This window comes from Nomascus leucogenys, chromosome 4 (genome assembly GCF_006542625.1).
Source record: "Nomascus leucogenys isolate Asia chromosome 4, Asia_NLE_v1, whole genome shotgun sequence".
In the NCBI taxonomy this organism is placed as follows: Eukaryota; Metazoa; Chordata; class Mammalia; order Primates; family Hylobatidae; genus Nomascus; species Nomascus leucogenys.
The window spans coordinates 9,802,913-9,823,022 of record NC_044384.1 but is presented as its reverse complement, the minus strand read 5'-3'; the positions used below and the strand labels follow the sequence as shown (position 1 = coordinate 9,823,022).

The window sequence follows — 20,110 nt, the reverse complement described above, 5'->3', positions numbered from 1 at the left end:
AAACAGGGTCTGGAGTGGACCTCTAGTAAACTCCAACAGACCTGCAGCTGAGGGTCCTGTCTGGTAGAAGGAAAACTAACAAACAGAAAGGACATCCATACCAAAAACCCATCTGTACATCACCATCATCAAAGACAAAAACCACAAAGATGGGGAAAAAACAGAACACAAAAACTGGAAACTCTAAAAAACAGAGCACCTCTCCTCCTCCAAAGGAACGCAGTTCCTCACCAGCAACGGAACAAAGCTGGATGGAGGATGACTTTGACGAGTTGAGAGAAGAAGGCTTCAGACGATCAAACTACTCTGAGCTACGGGAGGAAATTCAAAACAATAGCAAAGAAGTTAAAAACTTTGAAAAAAAATTAGAAGAATGGATAACTAGAATAACCAATGGAGAGAAGGGCTTAAAGGAGCTGATGGAGCTGAAAGCCAAGTTTCAAGAACTACGCGAAGATTGCAGAAGCCTCAGTAGCAGATGCGATCAACTGGAAGAAAGGGTATCGCTGATGGAAGATGAAATGAATGAAATGAAGCGAGAAGGGAAGTTTAGAGAAAAAAGAATAAAAAGAAATGAACAAAGCCTCCAAGAAATTTGGGACTATGTGAAAAGACCAAACCTACGTCTGATTGGTGTACCTGAAAATGACGGGGAGAATGGAACCAAGTTGGAAAACACTCTGCAAGATATTATCCAGGAGAACTTCCCCAATCTAGCAAGGCAGGCCAACATTCAGATTCAGGAAATACAGAGAACGCCACAAAGATACTCCTCGAGAAGAGCAACCCCAAGACACATAATTGTCAGATTCACCAAAGTTGAAATGAAGGAAAAAATGTTAAGGGCAGCCAGAGAGAAAGGTCGGGTTACCCACAAAGGAAAGCCCATCAGACTAACAGCTGATCTCTCGGCAGAAACTCTACAAGCCAGAAGAGAGTGGGGGCCGATATTCAACATTCTTAAAGAAAAGAATTTTCTACCCAGAATTTCCTACCCAGCCAAACTAAGCTTCATAAGTGAAGGAGAAATAAAATACTTTACAGACAAGCAAACGCTGAGTGATTTTGTCACCACCAGGCCTGCCCTAAAAGAGCTCCTGAAGGAAGCACTAAACATGGAAAGGAACAACCGGTACCAGCCACTGCAAAAACACGCCAAATTGTAAAGACCATCGAGGCTAGGAAGAAACTACAGCAACTAACGAGCAAAATAACCAACTAACATCATAGTGACAGGATCAGATTCACACATAACAATATTAACGTTAAATGTAAATGGGCTAAATGCTCCAATTAAAAGACACAGACTGGCAAACTGGATAAGGAGTCAGGACCCATCAGTGTGCTGTATTCAGGAAACCCATCTCACGTGCACAGACACACACAGACTCAAAATAAAGGTATGGAGGAAGATCTATCAAGCAAATGGAAAACAAAAAAAAGTCAGGGGTTGCAATCCTAGTCTCTGATAAAATAGACTTTAAACCAACACAGATCAAAAGAGACAAAGAAGGCCATTACATAATGGTAAAGGGATCAATTCAACAAGAAGAGCTAACTATCCTAAATATATATGCACCCAACACAGGAGCACCCAGATTCATAAAGCAAGTCCTGAGTGACCTATAAAGGGACTTAAACTCCCACACAATAATAATGGGAGATTTTAACACCCCACTGCCAACATTAGACAGATCAACGAGACAGAAAGTTAACAAGGATATCCAGGAATTGAACTCAGCTCTACACAAAGTGGACCTAATAGACATCTACAGAACTCTCCACCCCAAATGAACAGGATATACATTTTTTTCAGCACCACACCACACCTATTCCAAAATTGACCACATAGTTGGAAGTAAAGCTCTCCTCAGCAAATGTAAAAGAACAGAAATTATAACAAACTGTCTCGCAGACCACAGTGCAATCAAACTAGAACTCAGGATTAAGAAACTCACTCAAAACCGCTCAACTACAAGGAAACTGAACAACCTGCTCCTGAATGACTATTGGGTACATAATGAAATGAAGGCAGAAATAAAGATGTTCTTTGAAACCAATGAGAACAAAGACACAACATACCAGAATCTCTGGGACACATTCAAAGCAGTGTGTAGAGGGAAATTTATAGCACTAAATGCCCACAAGAGAAAGCAGGAAAGATCCAAAATTGACTCCCTAACATCACAATTAAAAGAACTAGAAAAGCAAGAGCAAACACATTCAAAAGCTAGCAGAAGGCTAGAAATAACTAAAATCAGAGCAGAACTGAAGGAAATAGAGACACAAAAAACCCTTCAAAAAATTAATGAATCCAGGAGCTGGTTTTTTGAAAAGATCAACAAAATTGATAGACCGCTTGCAAGACTAATAAAGAAGAAAAGAGAGAAGAATCAAATAGATGCAATAAAAAATGAAAAAGGGGATATCACCACCAATCCCACAGAAATACAATCTACCATCAGAGAATACTACAAACACCTCTATGCAAATAAACTAGAAAATCTAGAAGAAATGGACAAATTCCTCGACAAATACACCCTCCCAAGACTAAATCAGGAAGAAGTTGAATCTCTGAATAGACCAATAACAGGTTCTGAAATTGTGGCAATAATCAATAGCTTACCAACCAAAAAGAATCCAGGACCTGATGGATTCACAGCTGAATTCTACCAGAGGTACAAGGAGGAACTGATACCATTCCTTCTGAAACTATTCCAATCGATAGAAAAAGAAGGAATCCTCCCTAACACATTTTATGAAGCCAGCATCGTCCTGATACCAAAGCCTGGCAGAGACATAACCAAAAAAGAGAATTTCAGACCAATATCCTTGATGAATATTGATGCAAAAATCCTCAATAAAATACTGGCAAACCGAATCCAGCAGCACATCAAAAAGCTTATCCACCATAATCAAGTGGGCTTCATCCCTGGGATGCAAGGCTGGTTCAACATACGCAAATCAATAAATGTAATCCAGCATATAAACAAAACCAAAGACAAAAACCACATGATTATCTCAATAGATGCAGAAAAGGCCTTTGACAAAATGCAACAGCCCTTCATGCTAAAAACTCTCAATAAATTAGGTATTGATGGGACGTATCTCAAAATAATAAGAGCTATCTATGACAAACCCACAGCCAATATCATACTGAATGGGCAAAAACTGGAAGCATTCCCTCTGAAAACTCGCACAAGACAGGGATGCCCTCTCTCACCGCTCCTATTCAACATAGTGCTGGAAATTCTGGCCAGGGCAATCAGGCAGGAGAAGGAAATAAAGGGTATTCAATTAGGAAAAGAGGAAGTCAAACTGTCCCTGTTTGCAGATGACATGATTGTATATCTAGAAAACCCCATTGTGTCAGCCCAAAATCTCCTTAAGCTGGTTAGCAACTTCAGCAAAGTCTCAGGATACAAAATCAATGTACAAAAATCACGAGCATTCTTGTACACCAATCACAGACAAACAGAGAGCCAAATCATGAGTGAACTCCCATTCACAATTGCTTCAAAGAGAATCAAATACCTAGGATTCCAACTTACAAGGGATGTGAAGGACCTCTTCAAGGAGAACTACAAACCACTGCTCAATGAAATAAAAGAGGATACAAACAAATGGAAGAACATTCCATGCTCATGGGTTGGAAGAATCAATATCGTGAAAATGGCCATACTGCCCAAGGTAATTTATAGATTCAGTGCCATCCCCATCAAGCTACCAATGACTTTCTTCACAGAATTGGAAAAAACTGCTTTAAAGTTCATATGGAACCAAAAAAGAGCCCGCATCGCCAAGTCAATCCTAAGCCAAAAGAACAAAGCTGGAGGCATCATGCTACCTGACTTCAAACTATCAAAACAGCATGGTACTGGTACCACAACAGACATGGATCCATGGAACAGAACAGAGCCCTCAGAAATGATGCCGCATATCTACAACTATCTGATCTTTGACAAACCTGACAAAAACAAGCAATGGGGAAAGGATTCCCTATTTAATAAATGGTGCTGGGAAAACTGGCTAGCCATATGTAGAAAGCTGAAACTGGATCCCTTCCTTACACCTTACACAAAAATTAATTCAAGATGGATTAAAGATTTAAATGTTAGACCTAAAACCATTAAAATCCTACAAGAAAACCTAGGCAATACCATTCAGGACATAGGCGTGGGCAAGGACTTCATGTCTAAAACACCAAAAGCAATGGCAACAAAAGCCAAAATTGACAAATGGGATCTAATTAAACTAAAGAGCTTCTGCACAGCAAAACAAACTACCATCAGAGTGAATAGGCAACCTACAGAATGGGAGAAAATTTTTGCAACCTACTCATCTGACAAAGGGCTAATATCCAGAATCTACAATGAACTCAAATTTACAAGAAAAAAACAAACAACCCCATCAAAAAGTGGGCGAAGGACATGAACAGACACTTCTCAAAAGAAGACATTTATGCAGCCAAAAAACACATGAAGAAATGCTCATCATCACTGGCCATCAGAGAAATGCAAATCAAAACCACAGTGAGATACCATCTCACACCAGTTAGAATGGCCATCATTAAAAAAGCAGGAAACAACAGGTGCTGGAGAGGATGTGGAGAAATAGGAACACTTTTACACTGTTGGTGGGACTGTAAACTAGTTCAACCATTGTGGAAGTCAGTGTGGCGATTCCTCAGGGATCTAGAACTAGAAATACCATTTGACCAGCCATCCCATTACTGGGTATATACCCAAAGGACTATAAATCATGCTGCTATAAAGACACATGCACACGTATGTTTACTGCGGCACTATTCACAATAGCAAAGAGTGGGAACCAACCCAAATGTCCAACAACGATAGACTGGATTAAGAAAATGTGGCACATATACACCATGGAATACTATGCAGCCATAAAAAATGATGAGTTCGTGTCCTTTGTAGGGACATGGATGAAACTGGGAAACATCATTCTCAGTAAACTATCGCAAGGACAAAAAACCAAACACCGCATATTCTCACTCATAGGTGGGAATTGAACAATGAGAACTCATGGACACAGGAAGGGGAACATCACACTCCGGGGACTGTTGTGGGGTGGGGGGAGGGGGGAGGGCCAGCATTAGGAGGTACACCTAATGCTAAATGACAAGTTAATGGGTACAGGAAATCAACATGGCACATGGATACATATGTAACAAACCTGCACATTGTGCACATGTACCCTAAAACCTAAATTATAATAAAAAAAAAAACTATACACAATATATATGTATTATGTAGCACATATATTAATTAACTGATTCACCAACCACTATGTAAAAACCATGGTGCTAGGTCAATGAAGTAGCCATGGGATAGTAGAAATAGCCCAAAGATGATACTTACAAGCTCACAGTCTACTAGAGCAATGCAGAAAACAAAATAAAGGTCCAGCTACAGTGGCTCATGCCTGTAATAGTGGCACTTTGGTAGGCCAAAGTGGGAAGATCATTTGCGCCCAAGAATTCAAGACAAACCTGGGCAACATAGTGAGACCCATCTCTACAAAGAAAATTTAAAAACCAGCCAGGTGTAGTGGTGCACACCTGTGGCCCCAGCTACTTGGGAGGCTGAGGTGGGAAGATCACTTGGGCCCAGGAGGTTGAGGCTGTAGTGAGCTGTGATTGAGCCACTGCATTCCTGCCTGAGCAACAGGGTAAGACTCTGTCTCAAAGAAATAAAGTAAAATAAATAAAAATATAATGTATTAATAGCCACATATATAAATTGTTACAGGTATATAACCTACAGGAAAGGCCAAACAATATTAGGTAAGTATCCAACTTTTGAAGAATAAGAAAAGGTTTACTAAATGAAGGTAAATAAGTAAGTTAGATCTTAAATTTTTTTGTAGATATTGCCATCCCTAAACGAGAGGAAACTATGTGAAAGAAGCAGTCTTTTTAAAGTGCATTTTTATTTTGGAAAAACAGCCAGATATAACTGAAAATTCAGAGATGTGGGAAAAAACTACAATGGGGGCAAATCTCTAAATGCAAAATTATTAAGTCTTATGCTCTTGAAAAAAAAAAGGTTTGGATTGAAAAATTTATGCTTCTGAAAAATAATCTGGCAGTAGGTATAGATTATATGATGGCAAGAAGGCACCCACAGCATGAAAACCAAATAGGAGGTTATAGATACAATTTTATCAGAAAATTCCATGTTTAGAATGTCTATTGCTATCGCTATCAATTTACTTATCTTTCAAAATCTAACTCTACAGTGCTTCCTACAAGAGTCATTCTCAAGGTCCGAACACAGTTAACAATCAAAACAAGGTTGACAGATTTGTCCAGAAAGAAAACAATGAGTAATTTTTGGATTCAGACAGTTTATTACCTACATAAACAGCAAAAGCAAGAATAGTCAAAGGTGCCAGCTACTAGTATCCCTTGCATAGGATGTCATTGAAATAAAGGGGCCAGATGACTATAACAAAGATGTAGGACGCTCTGTTGCTGAGAAGCCCATGCCATGTTGCAGTAAAGCAGTTTTATAAGCTGTAGCTATGCCCCAAGGAGAGCAAGGCAGAAAGCCCAGTGCTCATCGGAACCTAGGAACCAATAAGAAACGGGCTCCTAACTGACTTCCTAACAGACAGTGAAGTAAATGAGCTGCTCACAAGCCTTTCATATTCTCATGTTCCAGAAGGATCACAGGAAATTCTGCCAAGATTTAGATTGGCTGTAGTTAAGCCTTATCTATGAAGCCCAAGGGCAGATATGCAAAATTGTCAGGCCACTGTGATGAGGCTGTTCCCATAGAACTATGTACAACCATATCATTGTCATATTATTATACCACAATAGAAATATTTTGACCTAAATGATGATAAAAACATGGCATAAGGCCACGCTTAGAGGATTAGAGCTAAAAATGCACATTTGAGAAAGACTTTAAAAAAAATCAATGATGTAAGCCTCTACCTTAAAATGTCAGAAAAAGAGCTGTAAACTAAACTAAAAGTAGGAGATAATAAATATTGGCAGAAATAAAACAGGAGAAAAACGTTAAAGAGAGGCTCAACAAAGCCAAAGGTTCATTCTATTAGGAAGATAAATCAAGAAAAATTGAGAAAGGAATAATCAATGTCTGGAATGAAAGGGGACTTCACTACAGATTCAGCAGACATTAAAAGTGTAAGATGATTTGATGAATACCTTCATAGTAATAAATTTTAAAAATTAGATTAAAAGTTTTTAAGTTCTACAAAAACTTAACTTAATAAGGCTGACATGCATAAAAAGAAACTCTGAATGATTTTAGATCTATTTAAAAAGTCACTTCAGGCCAGGCGCAGTGGCTCACACCTGTTATCCCAACACTTTGGGAGGCCAAGGCGGGTGGATCACCTGAGGTCAGGAGGTCGACACCAGCCTGGCCAACCTGGTGAAACCCCATCTCTACTAAAAATACAAAAATTAGCTGTGCATGGTAATGGGTGCTTGTAATCCCAGCTACTTGGGAGGCTGAGGCAGCAGAATCACTTGAACCCGGGAGGCAGAGGTTGCAGTGAGCCGAGATCACGCCACTGCACTCCAGCCTGGGCAACAGAGCAAGACTCTGTGTCGTAAAAAAAAAAAAAAGTCATTTCATTTCATAATTTACAATCTTCCCAAGAGGAAAACTGCAAACCAAGATTGTTTCACGATCAAATTCTACCTAACATCAGAGAACAAAATTACACTAATGCAAATCAGCTATTCCAAAAAAGAAAGTTATATAAAGGAATATAAGATTTAAAATGGTTGAAAAGGTCACATTCTTAGAATCTCCCTGCTGCATTAATTCGTCATTCTCCCACTTTAGTCATAAGAATGGAATGATTTTGATTATTAAAAACCTGACAAATTCTTTAAGAGAAAAAAGATGCAAAATTCAAAAAACTTTTTTACATGAGGAAATAGGTAGAATAATTCTAAAAACTTCAGAATTCTAAAAAAATTGAGAAACGAAATCCACTAATATATAAAAAGAGTAATACATCACAACCTAACTGAAATGTTTTCAGAAATGCAAGGTTGTTTAACATTTGAAAATCAATCAATAATGGAATATAAGAGAAAAATCATGTGATTATCTTAAAAGATACAGAAAAAAGCAATATACACAGTTATGAATTAAAACACAAAGCTCCTAGCAAAACAGGACAAAAGAAAACTTCCTTAATTTGATTTTTCTTAATTGACAAAAAAATATAAACAGCATACTGAAGGGTGAAAAATTAAAGGCTTCTGTTTTGATATTAGAAATAAGAATTGCTGGATACATGGTCAATGTATAAAAATTGGCTATATTTATATATTTCAATAACAGAAGATAAAATTTCAAAAAAGATGCTCATTTTCACCAAAAGATAAGAATGTTCATAGCAGTAGCATCTAAAACTGCACAAACTGGAAGAAAAAGAAAAAACAAATATCCTTTAACATTGTACAGACTGAGTATGCTGTATACAAAATGCTTGGGACCAGAAGTGTGAATTTTGGAGTTCTTTGGATTTTGAAGTATCTGTATCATATACTTACTGGTTGAGCATTCCTAATCCAAAATTCCAAAATCTGAAATGCTCTAGTGAACACTTTCTTTGAGCATCAAAAGTTTCCATTTATTTTTTTGAAACTGAGAGTATTTATAAAAGTGACCTTCCTTACTTAACTATTAATAAAAATCACTAAAACGTTTCACTATTATGACTTATATAAATAATGCATAATATTCTACATTGAATAGAGTAACATATAATGCATTTGTGGCCTGGCATAAAGTAAAAGCAATTGATAAATAGTAAATAACTACCATGTGGGGGGCGCTGCTATTTTTACTTACCTCAAGGAGACCTGACAAGTACTTCACACAGATATCTAGAGGCTTTGTGAGAGGAGAGTGTGAGCTCCATCCCGGAAATGCAGTGAGGTTAGCCATCCCTCGTAAGGTCCGCTCAAGGGACGGCAGCCCATAGAAATGAGGCGCATCCGTCACTTTCAGACACTGGAGCAGTTTCAGAGCCAGCTGCGTTTGAAAAACGTAAAGAAGTTCCGAGCATTTCCTATGTATGCAAAAGAGGGAAAATCAACCACCAAGAAAGTATAATGCGCTTAATGGGCTATCTTACTGGCTATAAAAGGTTACTTAAACTCATAGTAATAGAAAAAAATGAACTAGACAAAATGGCAGAAAATATTCTCTATCAAAACGAGACTTTTCAAGGAAAGCATAAAATACCAACTAGAGAATGTCATACAAAATACAAGTAACAATTACACTGGGCCAGGGCAGTGGCTCACCCCTATAATCCCGGCGCCTTGGGAGCCTGAGGTGGGAGGATTGCTTGCGGCCAGCTTGGGCAACACAACACAGTGAGACCTCATTTCTACAAAAATGAAATAAAATAAAATAAAAATAAAAATAAAAATAAATTAGCCAGGTGTGGTGGTACACGCCTATAGTCCCAGCTACTCAGGAAGCTGAGGCAGGAGGATCTCTTAAGCCCAGGAGCTTGAGGTTACAGTGAACTAAGAATGTGTCACTGCACTCCAGCCTGGGAGACATAGTGAGACCCCCATCTCTTTTTTTTTTTTTTTTTTAAAAAAAAAAAAGGTTGGGGGATTGCTGGCAAAATGGTCAAATAGGAAGAACTCTGGTCTGCAGCTCCTGGCGAGACTGACGCAGAAGGCAGGTGATTTCTGCATTTCCAACTGAGGTACCCAGTTCATCTCATTGGGACTGGGTGGAAAGTGGGTGCAGTGCACGGAGGGCAAGCTGAAGCAGGGTGGAGCGTTGCCTCACCTGGGAAGCGCAAGGGGTCGGGGAATTTTCTCCACCACCCAAGGGAAGCCGTGACAGACTCAGCCTGAGGAACTCCTGCACAGATACTGCGCTTGTCCCACGGTTTTCGCAATCTACAAACCAGGAGATTCCCTCAGTTGCCTACCCTACCAGAGTCCTGGGTTTCAAGCACAAAACTGGGCAGCCATTTGGGCAGACACCAAACGAGCTGCAAGAGTTCTTTTTTTCCATACCCCAGTGGCACCTGGAACAGCAGCGAGACAGAAGTGTTCACTCTGCTGGAAAGGGGTACTGAAGCCAGGGAGCCAAGTGGTCTGGCTCAGCAGGCCCCACTCCCACTGAGCCCAGCAAACTAAGATTCACTGGCTTGAAATTCTCGTTGCCAGCACAGCAGCAGTCTGAGATCGACCTGGGACGCTAGAGCTTGGTGGGGGGAGGGGCATCCACCATTGCTGAGGCTTGAGTAGGCAGTTTTACACTCACAGTGTAAACTAAGCCACTGGGAAGTTCAAACTGGGCAGAGCCCACTGCAGCTCAACAAGGCTGCTGTGGCCAGATTGCCAGATTTCCCTTGTCTGGGCAGGGCATCTCTGAAAAAATGGCAGGAGCCCCAGATAGGGACTTATAGATAAAACCCCCATCTCCCTGGGACAGAGCACCTGGGGAAAGGGGAGGCTGTGGGCGCAACTTCATCAGATTTAAACGTCCCTGCCTGACGGCTCTGAAGAGAGCAGCGGACCTCCCAGCACACTGATCAAGCTCTGCCAAGGGTCAGACTGCCTCCTCAAGTGGGTCCCTGACCCCTGTGTATCCTGACTGGGAGACACCTCCCAGTAGGGGACAACAGACACCTGATACAGGAGAGCTCTGGCTGTCATCTGGCAGGTGACCCTCTGGAATGAAGCTTCCAGAGGAAAGATCAGGCAGCAATATTTGCTGTTCTGCAGTCTCAGCTGGCGATACCTAGGCAAACAGGGTCGAGAGTGGACCTCTAGCAAACTCCAGCAGACTGGCAGCAGAGGGGCCTGTCAGAAGGAAAACTAACAAACAGAAAGGAATGCATGTCCACTCCAAGACCCCATCTAAAGGTCACCAAGAAAGGATATCAGTGATTGAAGATCAAATTAATGAAATAAAATGTGAAGACAAGATTAGAGAAAAAAGAATAAAAAGGAACAAACAAAGCATCCAAGAAATATAGGACTATGTGAAAAGACCAAATCTACGTTTGATTGGTGTACCTTTGAAAGTGACAGGGAGAATGGAACCAAGTTGGAAAACACTCTTCAGGATATTATCCAGGAGAATTTCCCCAACCTAGCAAGACAGGCCAATACTCCAATTCAGGAAATACAGAGAATGCCACAAAGATACTCCTCAAGAAGAGCAACCCCAAGACACATAATCATCAGATTTACCAAAAATTAAATGAAGGAAAAAATGTTACGGGCAGCCAGAGAGAAAGGTCGGGTTACCCACAAAGGGAAGTCCTTCAGACTAACAGCAGATACTCTCAGCAGAAACCTACAAGCCAGAAGAGAGTGGGGCCAATATTCAACATTCTTACAGAAAAGAATTTTCAACCCAGAATTTCATATCCAGCCAAACTAAGCTTCATAAGCAAAGGAGAAATAAAATCCTTTACAGACAAGCAAATGCTGAGAGATTTTGTCACCACCAGGCCTGCCTTACAAGAGCTCTTGAAGGAAGCACTAAATATGGAAAGGGAAAACCGGTACCAGCCACTGCAAAAGCATACCAAATTGTAAAGAACATCGATGCTGTGAAGAAATTGCATCTACTAATGGGCAAAACAACCAGCCAGCATCATAATGACAGTATCAAATTCACACATAACAATATTAACCTTAAATGTAAACGGGCTAAATGCCCCAATTAAAAGACACAGACCGGCAAACTGGATAAAGAGTCAAGACCCATCAGTGTGCTGTGTTCAGGAGACCCATCTCACATGCAAAGACACACATAGGCTCAAAATAAAGGGATGGAGGATGATTTACCAAGCAAATGGAAAGCAAAAAAAAAAAAAAGCAAGAGTCACCATCCTAATCTCTGATACAAAAGACTTAAAACCAACAAAGATCAAAAGAGAAAAAGAAGGGCATTACATAATGATAAAGGGATCAATACAGCAAGAAGAGCTAACTATCCTAAATATATATGCACCCAATACAGGAGCACCCAGATTCATAAAGCAAGTTTTTAGAGACCTACAAAGAGACTTAGACTCCCACACAATAACAGTGGGAGATTTTAACACCCCACTGCCAATATTAGACAGATCAACAAGACAGAAAATTAACAAGGATATTCAAGACTTGAACTCAGCTCCTGACCAAGTGGACCTAATAGGCATCTACAGAACTCTCCACCCCAAATCAACAGAATATACATTCTTCTCAGCACCTCATCGCACTTATTCTAAAATTGACCACATAATTGGAAGTAAAACACTCCTTAGCAAATGCAAAAGAACACAAATCATAACAAACAGTCTTTCAAACCACAGTGCAATCAAACTAGAACTCAGGATTAAGAAATTCACTCCAAACCACACAACTACATGGAAACTGAACAACCTGCTCCTAAATGACTACTGAGTAAATAACGAAATGAAGGCAGAAATAAAGATGTTCTTTGAAACCAATGAGAACAAAGACACAATGTACTAGAATCTCTGGGACACATTTAAAGCAAAAAACAAAACAAAACAAAAAAAGAAAATTTCAGGCCAATATCCCTGATGCACACTGATGCTAAATCCTCAAAAGATGTTGAATAGGCATTTCTCCGAAGAAGATACACAAATAGCCACCATAAGAACACGAGAAGATGCTCAAAATTATTTTTCATAGGAGAAATGCAAATAAAAACCAAAATGATACCAGTCTACACCCATTAGGATGGCTATAATAACAAGTGTTGGTGAGGATATGAAGAAAATGAAACACTCATACATTGCTGATGGGAATGTAAAATGGTATAGCTGCTGTGGAAAACAGCTTGGCATTTCCTTGAAAAGTTAAACATAGAGTTACCATTACAGTTACCATATGAACCAGCAATTCCACTCCTAATTATATAGTCAAGAGAACTAAAACACACATCCACACAAAAATTTGTATATGAGTGTTTACAGCAACACTATTCATAATAGCCAAAAGGTAGAAACAGCTCAAAGGTCCACCAGTGAATGAATGGATAAACAAAACATGGCATATCTATAAATAGAATATTATTCAGTCACAGAAAGAAGTAGTGATATTTGCTACAGCATGCAAGGACCTCAGAAACATGATGCTAAGTGAAGAAGCAAAAGGTCACATTATTGTTTGATTTCATTTATGTGATATATCCAGAATAGGCAAATCCACAGACATAGAAGACTAGTGGCTGCCAGGGCCTAGAGGAATGTGTGAATAGGGAGGGACTTTTTCATGGATACAAGGCTTCTTTTGGGGGTGATGATAAAGTTCTGGAATTAGGTAGTGGTGATAGTTGCAAGCATTGTGGATATACTAAAACCATTCAAATGCACATTTTAAAATGGTTAAAATAGTGACTTTCATCTTAATTTTTTTATTTTTAAAAAACAGAATTCATAACTAGAGATATGTATTTGAAAGTCATCAGTGTAAAGATAATCATAAAGTCATAGGCATAGGTATGACTGCTCAAGTAGATTTGTAGATAATTAAGAGGGAACCAGGAATTAAACCCTAGAGAACAAAACAGTGTGTGTGTGCATATGTGAGTGATGTGTGCACGTGTGTAGTGAAGGAGACCAAGCACTTACAATCAGGCTGTAACAGATTAAACTGAAACAAAAACAAACAGAACACTATAAGTGATTATTATTTAAGTATTTGAAAGAAGTATTTCTTAATTTGAAAGAAGTACAAAGTAAAACTTTGAAAATCAAAGAAAACTTAGGTTCTATATAAATGCACCTAAACCTGCAATGTTACAAATGGTACCTGTCAGTAACTTCCATGAAATTGAGCAGCAAGGTATCAAAAAGAGCAATCAGTTCTTTCTGAAGTTGTTGCCTGACAGCAGTCCGGATATCATCTGTTTCTTCTCGTGCCTGTGACTCTGTCAGAACCAAGAGGTCTAACAGTGGGTTTGCACTCTAAAAAATGAAATTTGTAAAAAATATATTTACTAATTGAACTACATATTGTTTCCTATAAAGGGTTTTGTTGCTAACCACGTTCTAGTAAGAGTTTTATTACCTAACTAGTAGGTGTGGGCCTTTACTGCATTAGTAGAGATGTTCTAAATTCAAAAGATGTTTAATATGTTCTCAACAAAAGAAAAACATATTTATCATATAAAATAGAAAAAAAGGACGAGAAAAACAAAACCACACATAATCATGCCACACAGAAATTGCCACTATTATATATTGGTATATAACTCTCCTTTTTGTTTCTGAGAATATAAACAGAATTAAAACTGTACATTTTTCACAAACCTATAGCAAGTGAAAGAAATCACTACTGCAACCATTTTTTCCTACTTCCTGTTATTAACAATATTTCTGCAAAAACATTAGTTTAATATCTGATTATTTTTCAACAATAAGGATTTACCATACTAACTCCTGGATAATCAATGATGCATAATATCACTAAGCTGCAACACACAGTGTACTCAAGTTGGATTTTATCTTATGTATGAATTCTGCAATAAAATTATTAAATCAAAATATTATAGTAGTTTTAATTTTTTGATATATATTGCCAAATTGTCGCTGTAAAAAATGTACCAATACATACAATTACACAGGATGTGAAAAGACCCGCAGCACTCAAGCCAATGCTATGTGGATTATTACTGCAATAATCTTTGCCAACTTGATAGGCTAGTAAACAAATATTAGTGCTTTCTAAAATTTTTCCACGTGCACACGTATGTTTATTGCGGCACTATTCACAATAGCAAAGACTTGGAACCAACCCAAATGTCCAACAACGATAGACTGGATTAAGAAAATATGGCACATATACACCATGGAATACTATGCAGCCATAAAAAATGATGACTTCATGTCCTTTGTAGGGACATAGAGGAAACTGGAAGTCATCACTCTCAGTAAACTATCACAAGGACAAAAAACCAAACACCACATGTTCTCACTCACAGGTGGGAATTGAACAATGAAAACACATGGACACAGGAAGGGGAACATCACACTCCGGGGACTGTTGTGGGGTGGGGGAAGGGATAGCATTAGGAGATATACCTAATGCTAAATGACGAGTTAATGGGTGCAGCACACCAACATGGCACATGTATACATATGTAACAAACCTGCATATTGTGCACATGTACTCTAAAACTTAAAGTATAATAATAATAAAAGAAAAGAAAAGAAAAATCATTGAGGAACCTATTAAAATGCAGAGAAGATTTGAAATGTTCTCAATACAAAGAAATGACAAATGTTCAAAGTGATGGATATCCTAAGTACCCTGATTTGATTATTATACATTGTATGCATGAATCAAAATCTCACATGTACAAATATTATGTATTAGTAAAAATGTAGACTCCCAAAAAAATAAATAAAATTTTTCCTCTTTTCCCAACTAAAAAAAAAATAGATAAAGGAATATAAAAGGATTATTTCTAATAATATTGACAAAAGAAAATGTTACATTAATCAGAAGCATTAATAGATATATGGGATATTTATTAATCATCTATGATGTCTCAGGCACTGTGCTAAAAAAAAGATAGTAAGATTTCATTTGACTTTTTGAATAAACTAGAAGACTTGCATTTTCATTCCTGTTTTACAGATGGGAACACAGATTTATAAAGAGGTTAAATAACTGTCTAAGTCTTAGACAGACAAAGGCAGAGCAAGAAGCATGTTACTCCAAAGCTAGTATTCCATCCTCAGCACAGCGTCACAGCACTAGTGCATGTAACAAAATACAAAAAGAGATACAATCAAAACGTAACTATTTTTCTTATAAAATCCTTCACCCAAAGAGCTCAAATCAAAATTAATTGCATTCTCTTTAGGGAAAAGAAATGAAAATATGTAAGGAAACCTCTAAATTGCTTATAGTATATAGAGATATATACAATTATAAATAATATAACTGAGAGCTTTCAGAAACTATTTAGTAGAGACATCTTGCTCTTATTTTACAGTGTTTTAACATCTAAATAGTTTTTTTCCCAACTTTTTCTTTTATCTTAAGCAATATATGTCTTGGATAAATTAAAATCGCATAAGACGTAACTGCAACTTTTATGTTCCATACATGAAGAATTGAGATAAACATTTAGTAAATCATAAAAATAAATATACTTTCTATAGTGCTCTAAGCCCTAAATATCCAAAAGTTGACTCACACTCACATGCCTTCTGACTCCCAAAACTACTGACAAAATGAACAAACTGTTTGTACCAAGATGCAAACTCCATCTTGTAAAACAATTTCATTATCGGGAATTATTAATTCTGATATGCTGATAAAAATTAAGTAGAAGCTACTCTTAATACATGAATATACTGATACAGTATGTGTATACCTAAAAATTAAGATTCTCCCAAAGAGTCTCATCCTATTAATAACTTGTTTCCACTTGAAGATTACTGAGGGTTTTTTCTCTTTTTATCTTTGATTTACATGTTAACACTGAAATTCGGTGAACCTCAGCAATACCAGTTGTAAAATATAGGGTGAATTACCATTTCTCAAGTACAATAGCGTAGAATAAGATGTCTCTACTGATGCCTACAGATGTCAAGTGCTTAATCATATCTGAAGTTTTTGTCTTTATATATTAGGATTCAATCCTAATTTTAAATCAACTACTTGGGCCATTATTCTGTCACTGTTGACCTCTAAAAGGCAACAATTCCTATAACGATGGCTCATTTTCTTTACACACACAGTTACCACTCATCATATCCAATTTTACATCCATTAGCAAGCTATGCCAAAAGTATGTGCAAGACCCTCAATAAAGTCTGAGTGCACATGAGCCTGTCACGGGAAAGTCAGCCAAGGAAAATATATATGCCGTGTAATTCTGTTGAGCTTCACCAAAAGAAGAAAAAAACTAACAGCCCCACATTTATGAATTTCCATCAAAAAAAATGCATTCCGAAAAGAAAGGTATTCAAATTCAGCACTTCTAGGTTATTATAAATAAAATATCATATTAAAAACAGATTAGAGGTGTAATAAACTCCTAAATTGCCTAAGAATTACAATATGTTTGTAATAAACGAATGTCTTGATAAGACACATAGAAGAAATTTTCACAAGGGAAAGTTCCTAAATCTTCTCTCAGGAAGTTAGCTGATTTTTCTTTTAACTCCCTCTTAGCATTCTTCTGACTAATCAGGCATTCATATCTGCCTAATTTTGTTTTTGCAACCACAGCTTTTGTATATCTTTTCACGTATGTCCATACCTTCAAAGCAAGTTACTTGGAAATGTTATTTTACTGAACTTCTTTAATCACTTCTCACTTATTTTACTCACTTCAAAGGATAAACTTTAAAAGGTATTTGATTTTCTATTTCCAGGTTCCCTTTATCCTAAACATTGGTAGTTATATAACACATACTAATTTATCTTGTAGCATAATATTTAGGGAGTAAACCCACCTGATAGTGAATATTTAAGTTCACTTTTGTGCACTCTTAAAAGTATTATTATTTATAACACTTGCAGTGATAATATATGAGATAAAGTAGAAGCTTTCCGAAGAAAGGTTTAAAACCATACAAAGCCAAATAAGTAAACGTAACTGTACCAAAAATTCTTTTCAAAAACTGCATTAAAATTATAGTACAATCATCTAGAGTCTTGTAGGAATTTCATTTTAATTTCATAACTATGAATAAATTATAAAATGTACATCAACTTATGACATACTACAAAATTAACAGTAATTTAAAGGTATGGTGTTACAAGTCTAAACAAATATAACAAGACTGAAATCATATCTAATATCATTTCTAACCATAATGATAAAAAACTAGAAGTCAACAAAAGAAGGAATTCTGGAATATTCACATATACATAGAAATCAAGCAACATGCTCCTGAACAATCAATGGGTCAAAGAAAAAGCTAAAAAGGAAATTTTAAAATGTCATGAGACAAACAAAAATGGACACAAAACCAACCAAAACTTATGGGATGCAGCAAAAGCAGATCTAAGAAGGACATACATAACAATAAACATCTATGTCAAAAAGAAAGAAAGATATCAAGTAAGCAACCTCAAGGAACTAGAAAAAGAGAATAAATGAAGCCAAAACTTAGTAAAAAGTAAGAAAACAATGAAGATCAGGGCAGATACAAATGAAATAGAAACTGGAAAAACAATAGAAAAGATCAACAGAATCAAGTATTGAGATTTTGAAAAGATGAACAAAATTGACAAACCTTTAGCTAGACTAATAAAAAAAGAAGACAAAATTAGAAGCAAAAGGGAAGACATTACAACCGATACCACAGAAACACAAGGAATCATAAGAGACTATTATGAACAATTTCATGTCAACAAATTGGAAAACCAAATGGAAAAAATCCTAGACACATAGAGCTACCAAGATTGAATCATGAAGAAACAGAAAATCTGAACAGACCAGTAACAAGGAGATTAAATCAGTAATACAAAGTCTTTCACCAAAGAAAAGCCCAAGACCTGATTGATGGCTTCACTGCTGAATTCCACCAAACATTTAAAGAAGAATTAATACTAATCTCTGTACTCTTCTAAAAACAACTGAAGGAGGAATACTTCCAAACTCATTTTATGATGGCAGCATTACACTGATACCAAAGCCAGACAAGAGAACTACAAGAAAAGAAAATCACAGGCTAATATCCCCGATAAACACAGATATAAAAATCCTTTACCAAATACTGGCAAACTGAAACCAAGAGCACAATAAAAAGATCATTGACTATAATCAAGTGGAATTTATTCCAGGGATGCAAGGATGGTTCAACATACATAAATGTGTAAATGTGATACACTAAATTAATAGAATTAACAAAAACCACACGATTATACCAACAGATGAAGAAAACTCATTTGACAAAATTCAACATCCTTTCATAATAAAAACTCTCAATAAATTAAGTAGAAAAGGAATCCCAACACAATAAAGGCCATATGTGAAAAACCCACAGCTAACATCATACTCAATGGTGAAAAGTTTAAAGCTTTTTCTCTAAGATCAGGAACAAGACAAGGATGTCTACTCTCACCATGTCTATTCAATATAGTACTGGAAATCCTAGCCAGAGCAATTAGTCTATAGAAAGAAATAAAACGCATCCACATTAGAAAAAAGGCAAGTTAAGTTGTCCCTCTATGCTGATGATATAATCTTAAATCTAGAAAACCTAGACTCCACCAAAAAACTTTGATCTTAGGTGAATTCAATAAAGTTGCAGGATACAAAATCAACATATAAAAAATCAGTAGCATTTCTATACACTAACCGCTCCCCCCAAAAAAACTCATTTAAAATAGCTACCAAAAAAAATTAAGATACTTAGGAATAAATTTAATTAAAAGGTGAAAGATCTCTACACTAATGTCCAAGTTGCAGGTACCAGAATGAAATCATGCTCCAAGGAAAGAGGAGGGGAGGGGAGAGGAAAAGGGAAGGAAAAAGTGAAGGAGAACGGGAAGGGAGAAAGGAAGGGAGGAAAAGAAAGAGGACAGGAAAGAAGAAATGAAAGGAGACTAACAACCCAATTGTGGCAGAGAACCAGCAAGGACATCAAGATACAATTCACAAAAAGACCGAATATGAAAAAATCTCCATCTAATTCAAAATAAGTTATCTATTTATAAAACCACAAAAACCTCAGCACACACACACCTCTACAATTTGACTCAGCAATTACAATTCTAGAAATTCAGACTATAAATGTACTTGCATATGTAAGCAACCTTGAACGTAATACACGGTTTCCATTTTTGTTAAATCTTAACAAGTTATAAAATTAAGGTTTTGTGTGCTTCTTGTAATTAACTACATAGCTTATTGCTGAGTTAAATGTTTATTGAGAGCTCACTCTGTGCAAGGCACTATAGTAAATGCTGGGTATGCAATAATGAACAAAACAGTCCCTACTTTCACCAATCTACAATAAAGGCAAAGATAATTACTATGGTTTGAACGGTCCCTCCAAAATTCATGTTGAAATTTTATCCCCAAAGTAACAGTATTGAGAGGTGGGCCTTTGGAGGTGACTGGATCAT

At 37.1% G+C, this 20,110-nt stretch overlaps 1 protein-coding gene across 1 annotated transcript in view; it reads right to left on the bottom strand.

The window, feature by feature from the left end:
• The window catches only part of RTTN (rotatin), a 211,170-nt gene that overhangs the window by 103,616 nt on the left and 87,444 nt on the right, over positions 1 to 20,110 (bottom strand). Inside the window, exons 27-28 of the mRNA XM_030810284.1 lie at positions 13,826 to 13,980; positions 8,868 to 9,087 (exon numbers count right to left, since the gene is read on the bottom strand). Of these exons, the coding sequence (XP_030666144.1) occupies positions 8,868 to 9,087; positions 13,826 to 13,980 (375 nt within the window). The remainder of the gene's footprint in view (positions 1 to 8,867; positions 9,088 to 13,825; positions 13,981 to 20,110) is intronic.